Source organism: Tachypleus tridentatus, chromosome 3 (assembly GCF_004210375.1).
Source record: "Tachypleus tridentatus isolate NWPU-2018 chromosome 3, ASM421037v1, whole genome shotgun sequence".
Lineage (NCBI taxonomy): Eukaryota > Metazoa > Arthropoda > Merostomata > Xiphosura > Limulidae > Tachypleus > Tachypleus tridentatus.
The window spans coordinates 55,724,945-55,741,628 of record NC_134827.1 but is presented as its reverse complement, the minus strand read 5'-3'; the positions used below and the strand labels follow the sequence as shown (position 1 = coordinate 55,741,628).

General features: G+C 35.1%; 1 protein-coding gene across 2 annotated transcripts in view; it reads left to right on the top strand.

The window, feature by feature from the left end:
• The window catches only part of LOC143246906 (proprotein convertase subtilisin/kexin type 4-like), a 47,016-nt gene that overhangs the window by 4,936 nt on the left and 25,396 nt on the right, over positions 1-16,684 (top strand). The window contains exons 1-5 of one of the 2 annotated variants that reach the window (XM_076494166.1): positions 3,580-3,607; positions 4,586-4,684; positions 5,026-5,145; positions 6,075-6,203; positions 11,482-11,558. In XM_076494166.1, the coding sequence (XP_076350281.1) occupies positions 5,062-5,145; positions 6,075-6,203; positions 11,482-11,558 (290 nt within the window). In that variant the 5' untranslated portion in view covers positions 3,580-3,607; positions 4,586-4,684; positions 5,026-5,061. Of the gene's footprint in view, positions 1-3,579; positions 3,608-4,585; positions 4,685-5,025; positions 5,146-6,074; positions 6,204-11,481; positions 11,559-16,684 lie in introns of those variants that run through there. The other variant, XM_076494165.1, reaches the window with a different exon arrangement.

Genomic DNA, 16,684 nt, shown 5'->3' with positions numbered 1-16,684 from the left:
AAACGAGTTCTTAGAGACAAACTGAACTACTTTTGTTTTTTAAACCAACGTTTTGTTGGCGACCGTCATAAGTTGTGTATCAACCCAGACGGTCCAGAATGGAGTGCCGTTTGTAGCAGGTCTTTTTTGATTAAAATATATATATATATATATATATAATAAATATGCAGGAACAACTATATTCGTAGGTTTATATGTTAATGTTAATTTCTGTCTTAATTACTGGTAAAACTGTTTTGTCAAACATTCTAATTACATCTTTATTTGTCTTGTAATTCTTTATTTGTTTGTACAAACTTATAATTATTGATTATTGTTGTTTGTATTGTTTTCGTAATGTTAAGAGTGCATTGTTTAATGTTATTGTGAGATACAATGTTCACACACTTATTTTCCTTCACCATGCATTGTTTAACACAGTATTTCGTTCTCAGATTGTTGTTGTATTGGTTTTCAGACCTATAAACAAACATAGGAGAAATTGTTGTTTGTTATTTTCATTACTGGAAATAACACATCTATAATTATATATATTTGAAAGCATTGTGGAGTGACAACAGTTTAAACAGAAACAACAACAATCTAATGTTGGTACCACTGATATGGTGATTTGGTTTTGATTGGTACCACTGGTACGGCGATTTGGTTTTGATTGGTACCACTGGTATGGTGATTTCTTCTAAGCGTGTTTTATTATTTGGGTTTTGATTGGTATAAGGGTGTATTTTTTAAGTGTTTTATTGCCTGTGTTTTGTTGGTACCAGTGGTCTGGGGTTTCTTCAAGCGAGTTTTACTGTTTAGGTTTTGGTTGGTGTGAGCATTTCTAAGTGTTTTTTGTTTTTTCGGTGTGGCTTTTAACACCATTTATTTCAATTTTGTTAAGATAACTTTAAGATCAAGCCAATAAAATTTGGTGATTGCTCATAAACTGTGGGTAAGTTCATAACAACGTCGTTTTTGGTTATCGAATTATTGTTTATGCAGATTATGAGGTCAAACGTTTTCCCAGGTTCATTGCTCGTTTTCTGTTTCGGAGCGTCACCGTGACAGGTCATAAGTTGTAAGTGCACGTCATGAAACTTTATATACTTTGTGAACGTATGTTAACATTGAAACGGTATGTGACTTCGTAGAAATGTTTGAATAAATGACAACTGTTAATGAAGCTAGCCGTGATCCGGTCGCTGGTGTTAGTTCATATAGCGTGGTGTTACAAATGAGTTGTCATTTCAGGTAGAAAGAATGCACTGCATATATCTTCACGCTATTAACTCTGGGCAGTAATGTTAATAATACGTGTCTGTTGTCACCTGAGCCAATCATTACTGTTGCAAGCAGTTTGAAGAGAATGTGTTATTTGAGCCAGTGGTTACTTTACTAAATAATTTGGAGAGTATAGGTTGCCCAAAAGTCTTCTCGAAGCGAAGCAACTTTTCTTCGGGGTCATCCCATCTTGACCTTGATTTGTACTCTAAAGTTTTGAACGTGGTCACGACATTAAGAAAATCATTCAGTTAATATAACGGAGAAAACGAAATGAATGATCTTCGGTTATTTGTCATGAGTTACATTGGTTGAGGTTTGATTAATCACTGAACAATCTAAGCCACTATTGTAATAACATTAGTAACAAATTATCTTATTCTAACCCTAGAGGGTTGAGTACATTATCTTATAAAACTATTTTTGGAGCCTCACCACGTGTTTACAGTCCATGTCACTAAGTCTGTTGATAAGTGTAGTACTGAAAATAGGTCTCGTATAGACAAATAATCTTTCAAACGGCACCAAGTTCTCGACAAAAACTAGGTGGAAAGATGCGTTCTCAAATTACTTCTGTACAAGAGGTGAACTGTTGTGTACAGATGTTGAATGATTCGAAAAGAAGAAAAAAAAAGGACAAACAATTCTGTTTCAACTTCCATAACACTTTTCTAATGTTGCATTGAATAAACGATACCCGAGTAGTTTTCTACTTACTAGACAGGCGGCGCTAGCTTTTAGTGGATTTCGCGCCTAAATAACACACTCTTGGATTTATGTATGACCTATGACCTATGGATGATGTGAGTCGGCCCATTTGATCCAGTTATTGAACGAACGATTAAGTTGAAATTACTGCGAGGTACCTGACAAAATACGGGACATTGAAGTTACTATAACCGTGTATTTTCTGTTCATGGAACACAAAACATGACTGAGTTTGTTGTGTTTTACAAGCCTCTAATTCTCAACACAAAATAGACAAATTTTGTCCTGTATGCTCTTTTGTAATTATTTCCTGCCGTTAACGTACTGTTATAAAAAAACAACAAATCCCATTTTGCGCCACCAGAGTGGAAGAGATTTTTTTTTAAAAAGCTATGGTCGGTAAGCTGAAGAAAATATTGTTTAATAACAGCTTGATCGGATATGTTTTAAAAATATCATTCGAAGTTTTAAACGTTTGTGTGTGTGTGTGTGGGGGGCTTCTGTTACCTAGGTTAATATGAAGTTCTGGAAATGTTTCTGTAAGTTCCTAATTATTTAACTACTTGTACCAATATGTTTAACCTGTTGAAATATTGTGTGTGTTTGTGTACAAAAGGTCACATATGCTGGTTGAAAAGTCTCGTTGGATTAGATGTCATCATGAATGTACAAACAATGCTCTAAAACCGATAGTCATTGAGTGAACTTGCATATGTGTTCGCTTACGGTAACAAATATATCATTTCCGGGGATACCCAAATAATTGCCTTACCCCCAAGGTCAATGTGTGCTACTTGTAATCACTTAGTCACAATTAATTCTAGTCATAGATTCAAACAATCTCATAATTAACTTTTGGAATTTTATTAAGATGGTCTAATTTCATGATTCTCTTGATCAGAGAGTCAAATTTGGTTATTGTATGTCAGAACGGCTGGTGTGGGTATTAACACATTTATTGATAAGAAGAGAACGAGGAATATGGTCATTGTCTTCATCATAGGGTCGAATTTAGTCACCTTGTCTAATTTACGGTCTTATTTGAGTTGACCAAAATGATCATAAATTCTATTCTTAACGTAATTTAAAGGTAGAAACCTACCAGTGGTTACGTTCTGTAGAAATGTAAGCGTCAGTTTCGAATTGGTCATATAAAGAAAGCTTTATATTTAGTTTATAACAACAGCTAGGTTTCCTTCAGCTGATTGGCTGTTGGTTACTCAGTGTGTCTCGTGTGAATATGTTCACACTTATTCCGTGAAACCGCGAGAACACGTGGAGTAATACGTTAACAACAAGATACAACAAAAATCATAGAGCTGTGTTTACAGAATTATAATATACGTTCATTTCTGCTAATACAGCAGAATGTATAACATATTTTAACATAAACGAAAACGTTATCCGCGAAGTCTGGGGCCAGTAAGAAAAACAAAATGTTACACAAGTATTCGCCGAATTTATGGAGAATGTTTAACCGGCTTAACTACAGATTCTAAGAACTGAAAGTTTTAAACATAAGAAATGAAACGACTGCTAGGCGTTAGAAGGAAAACAAATATTGAAGCTCATGAAAGTAGAGAACATAGAATTCCATATAGAGAAAATATTTGTGTGATTTTAACAAGTATAAGCAGTAAGTTAATAGCTTCTTGTTCAACTGAACATAGTAAATAAACTTTAACGTAGCGGTTATTCTGAATGAGGATTGTTTTTTTTTTAAATTTCGCGCAAAGCTACACGAAGACTATCTGCGTTAGCCGTCCCTAATTTGGCAGTGTAAAACTAGAAGGAAGGCAACTAGTCACCACCACCCACCGCCAACTCTTGGGCTACTCTTTTACCAACGAATAGTAGGATTGACCGTAACGATATAACTAGCGCCACTACTGCTGAAAGGGTGAGCAAGTTTGGTGCGACCGGGATTCGAACCCGCGACTCTCAGATTACGAGTCGAACGCCTTAAGCACTTGGCCATGCCGGGCCAAAATTTTATATAAATCGTAACAAACTATACGAATTTATATGATATCCCACATGCATGAGGGCCCACCTATATATCTTTACGTTTTGTGAATTTTAAAGAGATTTAAATAGCATTACGTTGACCAGATATAAAATCAAATATAATATTAGCAAAACTACTGTAGAATGTTTTTGATACGAGAATATAATTGCTGTTTATCACCACATATTTGTAAAACAAAACATGATATTATTAGTACCTTGTGAAGGTCATTAGATATCTATTTAGTTAACAGGGGACAGGGCGTGGCCTGGTGAGTACTGTGGTCAGACTATGATCCAGGGGATTTATGTTTCTTGTCATGTTCCTGGAAATGTACTCTCACGTACTTTGGGACTATGGGTGTATCATAAGAGTGACAGTCAAATTCCACTACTTAGTCTGCCGAGAGTTCACCTCCCTCTAGTCTGTTATCACAATATTAGGAAGGAGATGTTACCACGTAGCAGTTTTGTAGCATCTTTGCACAAACAAGTTATTAACAGTATTTCTGGCTGTTTTTAGGGTCTCATGTGAGGAATCAACATTACGTTATGTTAAAATACTTCATTCATTTTGCATGACTGAAATATCTGTCTTTCTATACAGATAGTGGACGATTATTATCACCTAAAGCACCACCAGGTGTCCAAACGATCCCTAGCACCAAGCCTTCACCACCATGCACCACTTCATTCAGAAAAGCAGGTACTTTTTAAAAATATTTTTATGATTATTAATCATGAACGTTGTAATAAATAAGTGTACGTAGAGTGTTACCACCTGTAATAATTTAATGGTAAATATTTTCTGCAAAATACATGTTAATAGTTTGTCACTTCTTCGGTTTTAATGGACTTGAATACTGTAACACGAAACACGGAAAGACTGAAAAGTACAAGTTAAGGGTTACAGTTTTTACATACCTGTAATACCAGATGAAGTAACACAGTGTTAATATTATTGACATGCATAATGGTATTAAAATCTGATATTTTGGTGAAAATGTTTTACTTTTTCATTAGCAATTAAATATTTCTTTCTTTTAGGTGAAGTGGCTCTCGCAACAGAAACTGAAACGACGAATGAAACGAGATCTACTGTCATTTGTCAACTCTGACCCTGATGTGTACTTGAATGACCCCAAATGGAAAGAGATGTGGTATCTTGTAAGTTGTTTTAGACGTGTTTCTTCTCTTACGAGAACCTTTGAACTTGTCAGATCTTGGTTGTAACTTTACGATGTTGCAAAGACTTTAAGAGCACATTTTGTTTTTTATTCTTTCTGCTGAGCTACAGCTTAGAGCTAGTTTTGTCACAGACAAACACACACAAACAGAAAGATTACTTATGTTTGTGGAAGGTATGTCCTGGTCGTCAACTTTGTTATCAGTTATTATTTTGTTAGCTTGTTATTAAGTACAAATTTACGCAGTGGGCTATCTGTGCTGTGCTCACCACGGGTATCAAAACCCGGTTTTTAGTATTATAACCCTTTAGACTTCTTGCTGAGCCACTGGGGATACTAACCGAATGTAATTGTAGTGACAGTTTGTTTAGTGCATATTTTAAAGTTGATCAGAAAGTTTGAATATGTTACAGGATAATCAGAGGCATAATCATAGGGGCCCAGTTCTCTGAAGAACTCGGGCATATATTAATCACTTGTTATTTTTAAACATGTATATAAAAACCTCTATAAACAATACTACATTTGATTTGTTTTAATGACCATTTCATTAAAGATTTAGACCAATTTCAGCTTTCTGCTCCCTCTAAGTGGATAGCGTGACTACTCCGCTTGGGGGAACTTGTATAGATTAAATACATTTAACAAAAACACAATATCTTTAGCCTACTTCAGAGAGAAAGAATGTTTTATATCGTTTAATCTTGTATACTTGGTTGTTAGGAACATTTACCTAGTTACCTGTCATCTTAATAGAACTTGTTCAGAAAATCATTTTCTAAGTGCTCGTTGATATCAGTATAACGTGTGTATTTTAATTATTTTGTTAAACGCGTGTAAGCTTAGTATTTGTTACTGGCAACTGAACACTTGTTATTAATATTATTTGGTTTGTGTTTTGATATATAGAATCGAGGGAATGGACTGGACATGAATGTGAAGCCAGCTTGGGACATGAAAGTGTCTGGGAAAGGTATCGTGGTCACTATACTGGACGATGGACTTGAGAAAGACCATCCAGACATAAAAAAGAACTATGTAAGAAACGAACCTGTGCTTTCAATATTTGTTAACTATTTATATTGTTGTTAAGGTTGTGACTTTGCTATAAAACCTTGTTTCTGTCAGCATGGGTCTCTCATACACTGTAGAAGTTTTAACTCTCAAATTATTGACTTAAGGGAAGCTCAACCTCAACTGTGCAAATTGAGCTGAGGTGCTCACACAGTATGTCTGCCACTATTTACATTTCATAGGGTACTTGAGTGAGAAGTACAAGTTAGTAACTCTATTGAAATAACACATAATGGATGTATGTAACCCCACTGAAACATTACATTATGGATGGATGTAACACCACGGAAATATTACGTCATGGATGGATGTAACACCACGGAAATATTACGTCATGGATGGATGTAACACCACTGAAACATTACGTTATGGATGGATGTAAAACCACTGAAACATTACGTCATGGATGGATGTAACACCACTGAAACATTACGTTATGGATGGATGTAACCCCACTGAAACATTACATTATGGTTGGATGTAACACCACTGAAATATTACGTTATGGATGGATGTAACACCACTGAAACATTACGTTATGGATGGATGTAACACCACTGAAACATTACGTCATGGATGGATGTAACACCACTGAAACATTACGTTATGGATGGATGTAACACCATGGAAATATTACGTCATGGATGGATGTAACACCATGGAAACATTACGTCATGGATGGATGTAACACCACTGAAACATTACGTCATGGATGGATGTAACACCACTGAAACATTACGTTATGGATGGATGTAACACTACTGAAACATTACGTTATGGATGGATGTAACACTACTGAAACATTACGTTATGGATGGATGTAACACTACTGAAACATTACGTTATGGATGGATGTAACACCACTGAAACATTACGTTATGGATGGATGTAACACCACTGAAACATTACGTTATGGATGGATGTAACACCACTGAAACATTACGTTATGGATGGATGTAACACCACTGAAACATTACGTCATGGATGGATGTAACACCACTGAAACATTACGTCATGGATGGATGTAACACCACTGAAACATTACGTCATGGATGGATGTAACACCACTGAAACATTACGTTATGGATGGATGTAACACCACTGAAACATTACGTGATGGATGGATGTAAAACCACTGAAACATTACGTTATGGATGGATGTAACACTACTGAAACATTACGTTATGGATGGATGTAACACCACTGAAACATTACGTCATGGATGGATGTAACACCACTGAAACATTACGTCATGGATGGATGTAACACCACTGAAACATTACGTCATGGATGGATGTAACACCACTGAAACATTACGTGATGGATGGATGTAACACCACTGAAAATTACGTTATGGATGGGTGTAACACTACTGAAACATTGCGTGATGGATGGGTGTAACACCACTGAAACATTACGTTATGGATGGGTGTAACACTACTGAAACATTGCGTGATGGATGGGTGTAACACCACTGAAACATTACATCAAGATTAAGCTGCACTGTATATGTCTACTCAGTCTACACTGTCTTGTCCACATCCTGAACTGTGTGTAATGTGTGGGATACAAAAATGTTCAAACACACTATATATGACCGAACAGACTTCTAAACAATATGAACAAGTTTCACACAAATTATTTGTTTTTAGCTGTTGCATCTTGGGTCTCTGTAGTGTTAATTATATTCCAATTGGAAGTTGAGAGAAATTTGTCCTTTATGTATTAACAAACAAATTTGGTGTAGTTCTTGTAGAAACAGTAACAAAGTATGGATGTAGTTTATTGGAGTGTTGTTTGGTATGAAAGAGTTCTTGGTATAATTGTATTCCACTGATTACTATTTTCAATTTGGCTGTCTCTCCCAAAGTACAGATTGCAAGTTTTGAGGCACATTGTTCTCTGATATATCTCCCCCTCTCACCAGGAAGAAAAACAGAAGATTAGCTTGCTTCCCCCCTACAAAAAAGAAAGAGGGGTTATGTTTGTCCAGAAGTCACTTTGTTTGTATTTTGTTTGTCCAGAAGTCACTTTGTTTGTATTTTGTTTGTCCAGAAGTCACTTTGTTCGTATTTTGTTTGTCCAGAAGTCACTTTGTTCGTATTTTGTTTGTCCAGAAGTCACTTTGTTCGTATTTTGTTCTTAAATTCGTGTACATGCTGATCAACTCTTCTCAGTGAAGCCACCACAAACTTTGTTTCCTCTTGTGATTTTTTCACCTTCCTTTTGTAATGTTGCATTTAGTGTTAATGTTGCTTAACAACAAAATAAACACAATATTGGAAAGATTCTGTACTGAATTCATTTAATTAAGAATTTAGGCCAAGATTTGATAACGTCATGTGTAGACTGTCTTTTTTCTAAATCGATTCTGCTTGGTACAGAGGGAGCTGTGGTGTTGTTTGTTTTGTTTTTTTGAATTTCGCGCAAAGCTATACCAGGGCTATCTGCGCCAGCCGTCCCTAATTTAACAGTGTAAGGCTAGAGGGAAAGCAACTAGTGATTATCACCCACCGCCAACTCTTGGGCTACTCTTTTACCAACGAATAGTCGGTTTGACCGTCACATTATAACGCTCCCACGGCTGAAAGGGCGAACATGTTTGGTGCGACGAGGATTCGAACCCGCGACCCTCAAATTACGAGTCGAATGCCTCAACCCACCTGGCTACGCCGGACCCTGTAGTGTTGTGTTGTACGATTACATAAAGGAAACAAAATTCTTAGATTTACGAACGCGGACGTCAAAGTTTACAGACTGGATTTTTTTTTTTGTTTAAATTTAACGCTACCCGTCTACAATTCATCAGTGAAAAACTAGAGGGAAGGCAGCTAGTCTTATCATCCAATGACGACTCTTGGGCTACTCATTTACTAGCGAATAGTGGGATATAACTTTACATTATAAGGCCCCCACGGCTGAAAGGGCGAGCATGTTTGGTGGGTCGGGTATTTTAACGCGCGATCCATAAAATACAGATCAAGTGCACCTAACCAACTGGCGACATTGTATCTAACCACGTGGCAGGATTAAGGGAGACGTTTTAAAAACATTGTACATCACAACGGGAGAATATGGAGCTTGAAAGTTCGGAGTGAGGTGGTATATTTTCTTTTTGATTTAAGTTATGACTTTTATTTAACAATAGAACCGAACGAATGATTGTTTCACGAGGTTCTAACTTTGTAATTTTCTTATTTAACAATACGATCGAAGAAAATCTAATTTGCTGGTTTCAGACTGTCGTTTTTTCAGAGTTCTTGGTAATTTTATACCCCCATCTCGTCCAGTATTTGTTTGTTAGTTTTACTAGTGTGAAACGGGGCCCAGTGTTCGTAACGAAATGGTTTTGAAATATACAACTAAATCATTGATGTAATTAATTCGAGATTGAGACATCTTAAACTTTGATAAATTCTAGAGTTTAGAGGACAAAAATTGTTCCAAGTCAACTATTTTAATGGTTTTACTGAAAATTAATAGATTAATGAGTTGTTTAGTTGTAAGAACTTTATTATTGCACACACAAAAAAAAAAACAAACAAACACGAGCTGAAAGCAAATATTTGAAATAGTCGTGCTCAGAGGAGAACTGCTAATGTTATAGTACGAAGCACAGCCAACATGTCTGTCGCACGTGTGTGGTCACCATTAGGTAAAACGTTTCGTATTCAAAACGTAATTTCCATTTCAGAGATATTTTTGGTGCACTGTAGCTTGTAGCGTTTGGAAAGAAAAAAATAATTAATAACACCAGTAAAAGCGCTTCGATTTTGCGTAACTGTTTGTACGATTTTTACGTAATAATGTTAGCAATCCACGGTTATCTAGGTCCATAAATCTATCAAGAGACCTAATGGTGAGAAAAAAACAGTTTTAATCCTTTGAGTACACGATTAAAACCGTTTTTTTTTCTTTCTCGGTAGTTAGTTGTAGAAAACAGAAAACTAACCTCCATCTTGAAAATATTTATTATCAATGTGATACAACATACCATTCTGAAATTTGTTCTGATAGTGCGCCAAACGCCACGTGCATGCATTGGCGCCTCATGAACTGAAGAAGGTAAGAGAGCATTACTGGTTCTTGACAAATTTTAAACTTTGTCTTGCAATTTTTCAAAAGGATTGTTGGTATATGTGTGTGAATGTAGTCGTGTTATCGGTAATTATATAACATTATCAGATTGGACCAAGGTAACCGGAAATTTCCATAATATTTGGTATAATGCGTAAGAGTTCAGACTTGTTTTCAGAACGATTTATTACTTTCATCATTTAACGCTGTGTGTGTTAAGCACTTAGGCCTAATTACATGTCTAGGGATATTCAGATTGTGACTAAAAATCTCAGAATCTAATGTTTGAAATCATGTGAACCAAACTTTATGCTATATTACACGAATCAGTTTTGTGCCGTGTTTCTTCAGCAACATGAAAATTCCCAAATTATTTGATTTAAAATATCTTAAGTCTACATACGTCCGATGTTCATCACAATGTTAGTGTGTTTAATTCGTATTTAGTTAACGTACGTCGAAATAGTAAAAAGTAAACAACACCGCTTGTCCCGTGACACAGTTTTTCTACGAAGATGGGTACTGTGCAAGAAACGAGTCAAGTGGCCTCGTTCTGTTCGTGACCTAACCCTAATCACGTTTGTGCTGGTGGTGCTAACAGTGAGCTATGGCGCTGTAAACAATTATTCTACGAGGAATGAAGGAAGGGTCTTCTCACCTGAGGCATCGTTCTCATAAGATTAGGGACAAGAAAGGAAAATGTAGTTTTCGAAACCTGTATTGGATTCTGTTTCTTAGTTAGGTTCAATTCTTCTGTCACTAGTAACATTAACAGTAAGAAAGTTATACCATACATTGTAGGCTAAGTTAACCCTTGCGAAAGTATATTGATTGTAAATTCTGTAATATTTTAGTAATATATCCATTTTTATAAACATGAAAAAATATCACTGTTTGTTAGGATTCTACCACATCATGAACATGCACTGTAAAAGTATATATATATACAATGTATTATTTTGTTATTTTCAACATTAGAAGAACCAGTTTTTCTCGTTCAGTATCAGAATCATAACACAAAGCATACAGTAACAGTAAAACACTATATTTTCATTTAAATTCCTACTTTACAATTTGCACTATACAGTTAAGTCGATCTCTAAATGTGTGTAGATAAGATAATAAAGGATATTATTTGTAATAATAATTGTTTCATACTTTATAGGATCGTAAAGCCAGTTTTGATGTAAATAACAATGATGAAGATCCCCAACCAAGATACGACCTCATTAACTCCAACAGGTATGAATACAGTTACTGTATTCATGTTTATATGCTCTGTGTTAATTATCAAAGCACCTGGCTGAACAAACGTTACAGTTTCTATCAGTTAACAGAAACATCTAACCTGAGTGTTTGTTTGGCTTTTAGGTTTGTGGTTCTGTAAGTGGGCTGTTTCTTGAAAATGTGTTTTTGGTTTCTTTAAGTTACAATGCACAGTGCACAAAGTCAGATCAGTGAAATTTGAAAAACAAGACATAGTAACTGAGTTGTGAAACCAGAAAAAACAAGACCGTAATTAAGTAGTGAAACCTGAGAAAAATAAGACACAGTAACAAAGTAGTGAAACCTGAATAAACAAGACACAGTAACTAAGTATTGAAACCTGAATAAACAAGACACAGTAACTAAGTATTGAAACCTGAATAAACAAAACAGTAACTAAGTAGTGAAACCTGAATACACAAGACACAGTAACTAAGTATTGAAACCTGAATACACAAGACACAGTAACTAAGTATTGAAACCTGAATAAACAAGACAGTAACTAAGTAGTGAAACCTGAATACACAAGACACAGTAACTAAGTAGTGAAACCTGAATAAACAGGACACAGTAACTAAGTAGTGAAACCTGAATAAACAAGACACAGTAACTAAGTAGTGAAACCTGAATAAACAAAACACAGTAACAAAGTAGTGAACCCTGAATAAACAAGACACAGTAACCAAGTAGTGAAACTTGAATAAACAAGACACAGTAACTAAGTATTGAAACCTGAATAAACAAGACAGTAACTAAGTAGTGAAACCTGAATAAACAAGACACAGTAACTAAGTAGTGAAACCTGAATAAACAAGACACAGTAACTAAGTAGTGAAACCTGAATAAACAAAACACAGTAACAAAGTAGTGAACCCTGAATAAACAAGACACAGTAACCAAGTAGTGAAACTTGAATAAACAAGACACAGTAACTAAGTATTGAAACCTGAATAAACAAGACAGTAACTAAGTAGTGAAACCTGAATACACAAGACACAATAACTAAGTAGTGAAACCTGAACACACAAGACACAGTAACTAAGTAGTGAAACCTGAATAAACAGGACACAGTAACTAAGTAGTGAAACCTGAATAAACAAGACACAGTAACTAAGTAGTGAAACCTGAATAAACAAGACACAGTAACTAAGTATTAAAATCTGAATAAACAGGACACAGTAACTAAGTAGTGAAACCTGAATGAACAGGACACAGTAACTAAGTAGTGAAACCTGAATGAACAGGACACAGTAACTAAGTAGTGAAACCTGAAGGAACAGGACACAGTAACTAAGTAGTGAAACCTGAATGAACAGGACACAGTAACTAAGTATTGAAACCTGAATAAACAAGACACGGTAACTAAGTATTGAAACCTGAATAAACAAGACACGGTAACTAAGTATTGAAACCTGAACAAACAAGACACAGTAGCTAAGTATTGAAACCTGAATAAACAAGACACAGTAACTAAGTAGTGAAAGCTGAATAAACAAGACACAGTAACTAAGTAGTGAAACCTGAATAAACAAGACACAGTAACTAAGTAGTGAAACCTGAATAAACAAGATACAGTAACTAAGTAGTGAAACCTGAATAAACAAGACACAGTAACTGAGTAGTGAAACCTGAATAAACAAGACAGTAACTCAGTAGTGAAACTTGAATAAACAAGACACAGTAACTGAGTAGTGAAACTTGAATAAACAAGACACAGTAACTAAGTAGTGAAACCTGAATAAACAAGACACAGTAACTAAGTAGTGAAACCTGAATAAACAAGACACAGTAACTAAGTAGTGAAACCTGAATAAACAAAACACAGTAACAAAGTAGTGAACCCTGAATAAACAAGACACAGTAACTAAGTAGTGAAACCTGAATACACAAGACACAGTAACTAAGTAGTGAAACCTGAATACACAAGACACAGTAACTAAGTAGTGAAACCTGAATAAACAGGACACAGTAACTAAGTAGTGAAACCTGAATAAACAAAACACAGTAACTAAGTAGTGAACCCTGAATAAAGGAGGACACATTAAATAGTGAAACCTGAATAAACAAGACACAGTAACTGAGTAGTGAAACCTGAATAAACAGGACACAGTAACTAAGTAGTGAAACCTGAATAAACAGGACACAGTAACTAAGTAGTGAAACCTGAATAAACAGGACACAGTAAGTAGTGAAACCTGAATAAACAGGACACAGTAACTGAGTAGTGAAACCTGAATAAACAGGACACAGTAACTGAGTAGTGAAACCTGAATAAACAGGACACAGTAACTAAGTATTGAAACGTAAATAAACAAGACACAGTAACTAAGTAGTGAAACCTGAATAAACAAGACACAGTAAATGAGTAGTGAAACCTAAATAAACAAGACAGTATCTAAGTAGTGAAACCTGAATAAACACGACACAGTAACTAAGTAGTGAAACCTGAATAAACAGGACACAGTAATTAAGTAGTGAAACCTGAATAAACAAAACACAGTAACAAAGTAGTGAACCCTGAATAAACAAGACACAGTAACTAAGTATTGAAACCTGAATAAACAAGACACAGTAATTCAGTATTAAAACCTGAATAAACAAGACACAGTAACTAAGTAGTGAAACCTGAATAAACAAGACACAGTAACTAAGTAGTGAAACCTGAATAAACAAGACACAGTAAGTAGTGAAACCTGAATAAACAAGACACAGTAACTAAGTATTGAAACCTGAATAAACGGGACACAGTAACTAAGTAGTGAAACCTGAATAAACAAGACACAGTAAATAGGTATTGAAACCTGAATAAACAAGACACAGTAACTAAGTATTGAAACCTGAATAAACAAGACACAGTAATTCAGTATTAAAACCTGAATAAACAAGACACAGTAACTAAGTAGTGAAACCTGAATAAACAAGACACAGTAAGTAGTGAAACCTGAATAAAGAAGACACAGTAACTAAGTATTGAAACCTGAATAAACGGGACACAGTAACTAAGTAGTGAAACCTGAATAAACAAGACACAGTAACTAAGTATTGAAACCTGAATAAACGGGACACAGTAACTAAGTAGTGAAACCTGAATAAACAAGACACAGTAAATAAGTATTGAAACCTGAATAAACAAGACACAGTAACTAAGTATTGAAACCTGAATAAACAAGACACAGTAATTCAGTATTAAAACCTGAATAAACAAGACACAGTAACTAAGTAGTGAAACCTGAATAAACAAGACACAGTAAGTAGTGAAACCTGAATAAACAAGACACAGTAACTTAGAAGTGAAACCTGAATAAACAAGACACAGTAACTAAGTATTAAAATCTGAATACACAAGACACAGTAACTAAGTATTGAAACCTGAATAAACAAGACAGTAACTAAGTAGTGAAACCTGAATACACAAGACACAGTAACTAAGTAGTGAAACCTGAATAAACAGGACACAGTAACTAAGTAGTGAAACCTGAATAAACAAGACACAGTAACTAAGTAGTGAAACCTGAATAAACAAAACACAGTAACAAAGTAGTGAACCCTGAATAAACAAGACACAGTAACCAAGTAGTGAAACTTGAATAAACAAGACACAGTAACTAAGTATTGAAACCTGAATAAACAAGACAGTAACTAAGTAGTGAAACCTGAATAAACAAGACACAGTAACTAAGTAGTGAAACCTGAATAAACAAGACACAGTAACTAAGTAGTGAAACCTGAATAAACAAAACACAGTAACAAAGTAGTGAACCCTGAATAAACAAGACACAGTAACCAAGTAGTGAAACTTGAATAAACAAGACACAGTAACTAAGTATTGAAACCTGAATAAACAAGACAGTAACTAAGTAGTGAAACCTGAATACACAAGACACAATAACTAAGTAGTGAAACCTGAACACACAAGACACAGTAACTAAGTAGTGAAACCTGAATAAACAGGACACAGTAACTAAGTAGTGAAACCTGAATAAACAAGACACAGTAACTAAGTAGTGAAACCTGAATAAACAAGACACAGTAACTAAGTATTAAAATCTGAATAAACAGGACACAGTAACTAAGTAGTGAAACCTGAATGAACAGGACACAGTAACTAAGTAGTGAAACCTGAATGAACAGGACACAGTAACTAAGTAGTGAAACCTGAAGGAACAGGACACAGTAACTAAGTAGTGAAACCTGAATGAACAGGACACAGTAACTAAGTATTGAAACCTGAATAAACAAGACACAGTAACTAAGTATTGAAACCTGAATAAACAAGACACAGTAACTAAGTATTGAAACCTGAACAAACAAGACACAGTAGCTAAGTATTGAAACCTGAATAAACAAGACACAGTAACTAAGTAGTGAAAGCTGAATAAACAAGACACAGTAACTAAGTAAAACCTGAATAAACAAGACACAGTAACTAAGTAGTGAAACCTGAATAAACAAGATACAGTAACTAAGTAGTGAAACCTGAATAAACAAGACACAGTAACTGAGTAGTGAAACCTGAATAAACAAGACAGTAACTCAGTAGTGAAACTTGAATAAACAAGACACAGTAACTGAGTAGTGAAACTTGAATAAACAAGACACAGTAACTAAGTAGTGAAACCTGAATAAACAAGACACAGTAACTAAGTAGTGAAACCTGAATAAACAAGACACAGTAACTAAGTAGTGAAACCTGAATAAACAAAACACAGTAACAAAGTAGTGAACCCTGAATAAACAAGACACAGACTAAGTAGTGAAACCTGAATACACAAGACACAGTAACTAAGTAGTGAAACCTGAATACACAAGACACAGTAACTAAGTAGTGAAACCTGAATAAACAGGACACAGTAACTAAGTAGTGAAACCTGAATAAACAAAACACAGTAACTAAGTAGTGAACCCTGAATAAAGGAGGACACATTAAATAGTGAAACCTGAATAAACAAGACACAGTAACTGAGTAGTGAAACCTGAATAAACAGGACACAGTAACTAAGTAGTGAAACCTGAATAAACAGGACACAGTAACTAAGTAGTGAAACCTGAATAAACAGGACACAGTAAGTAGTGAAACCTGAATAAACAGGACACAGTAACTG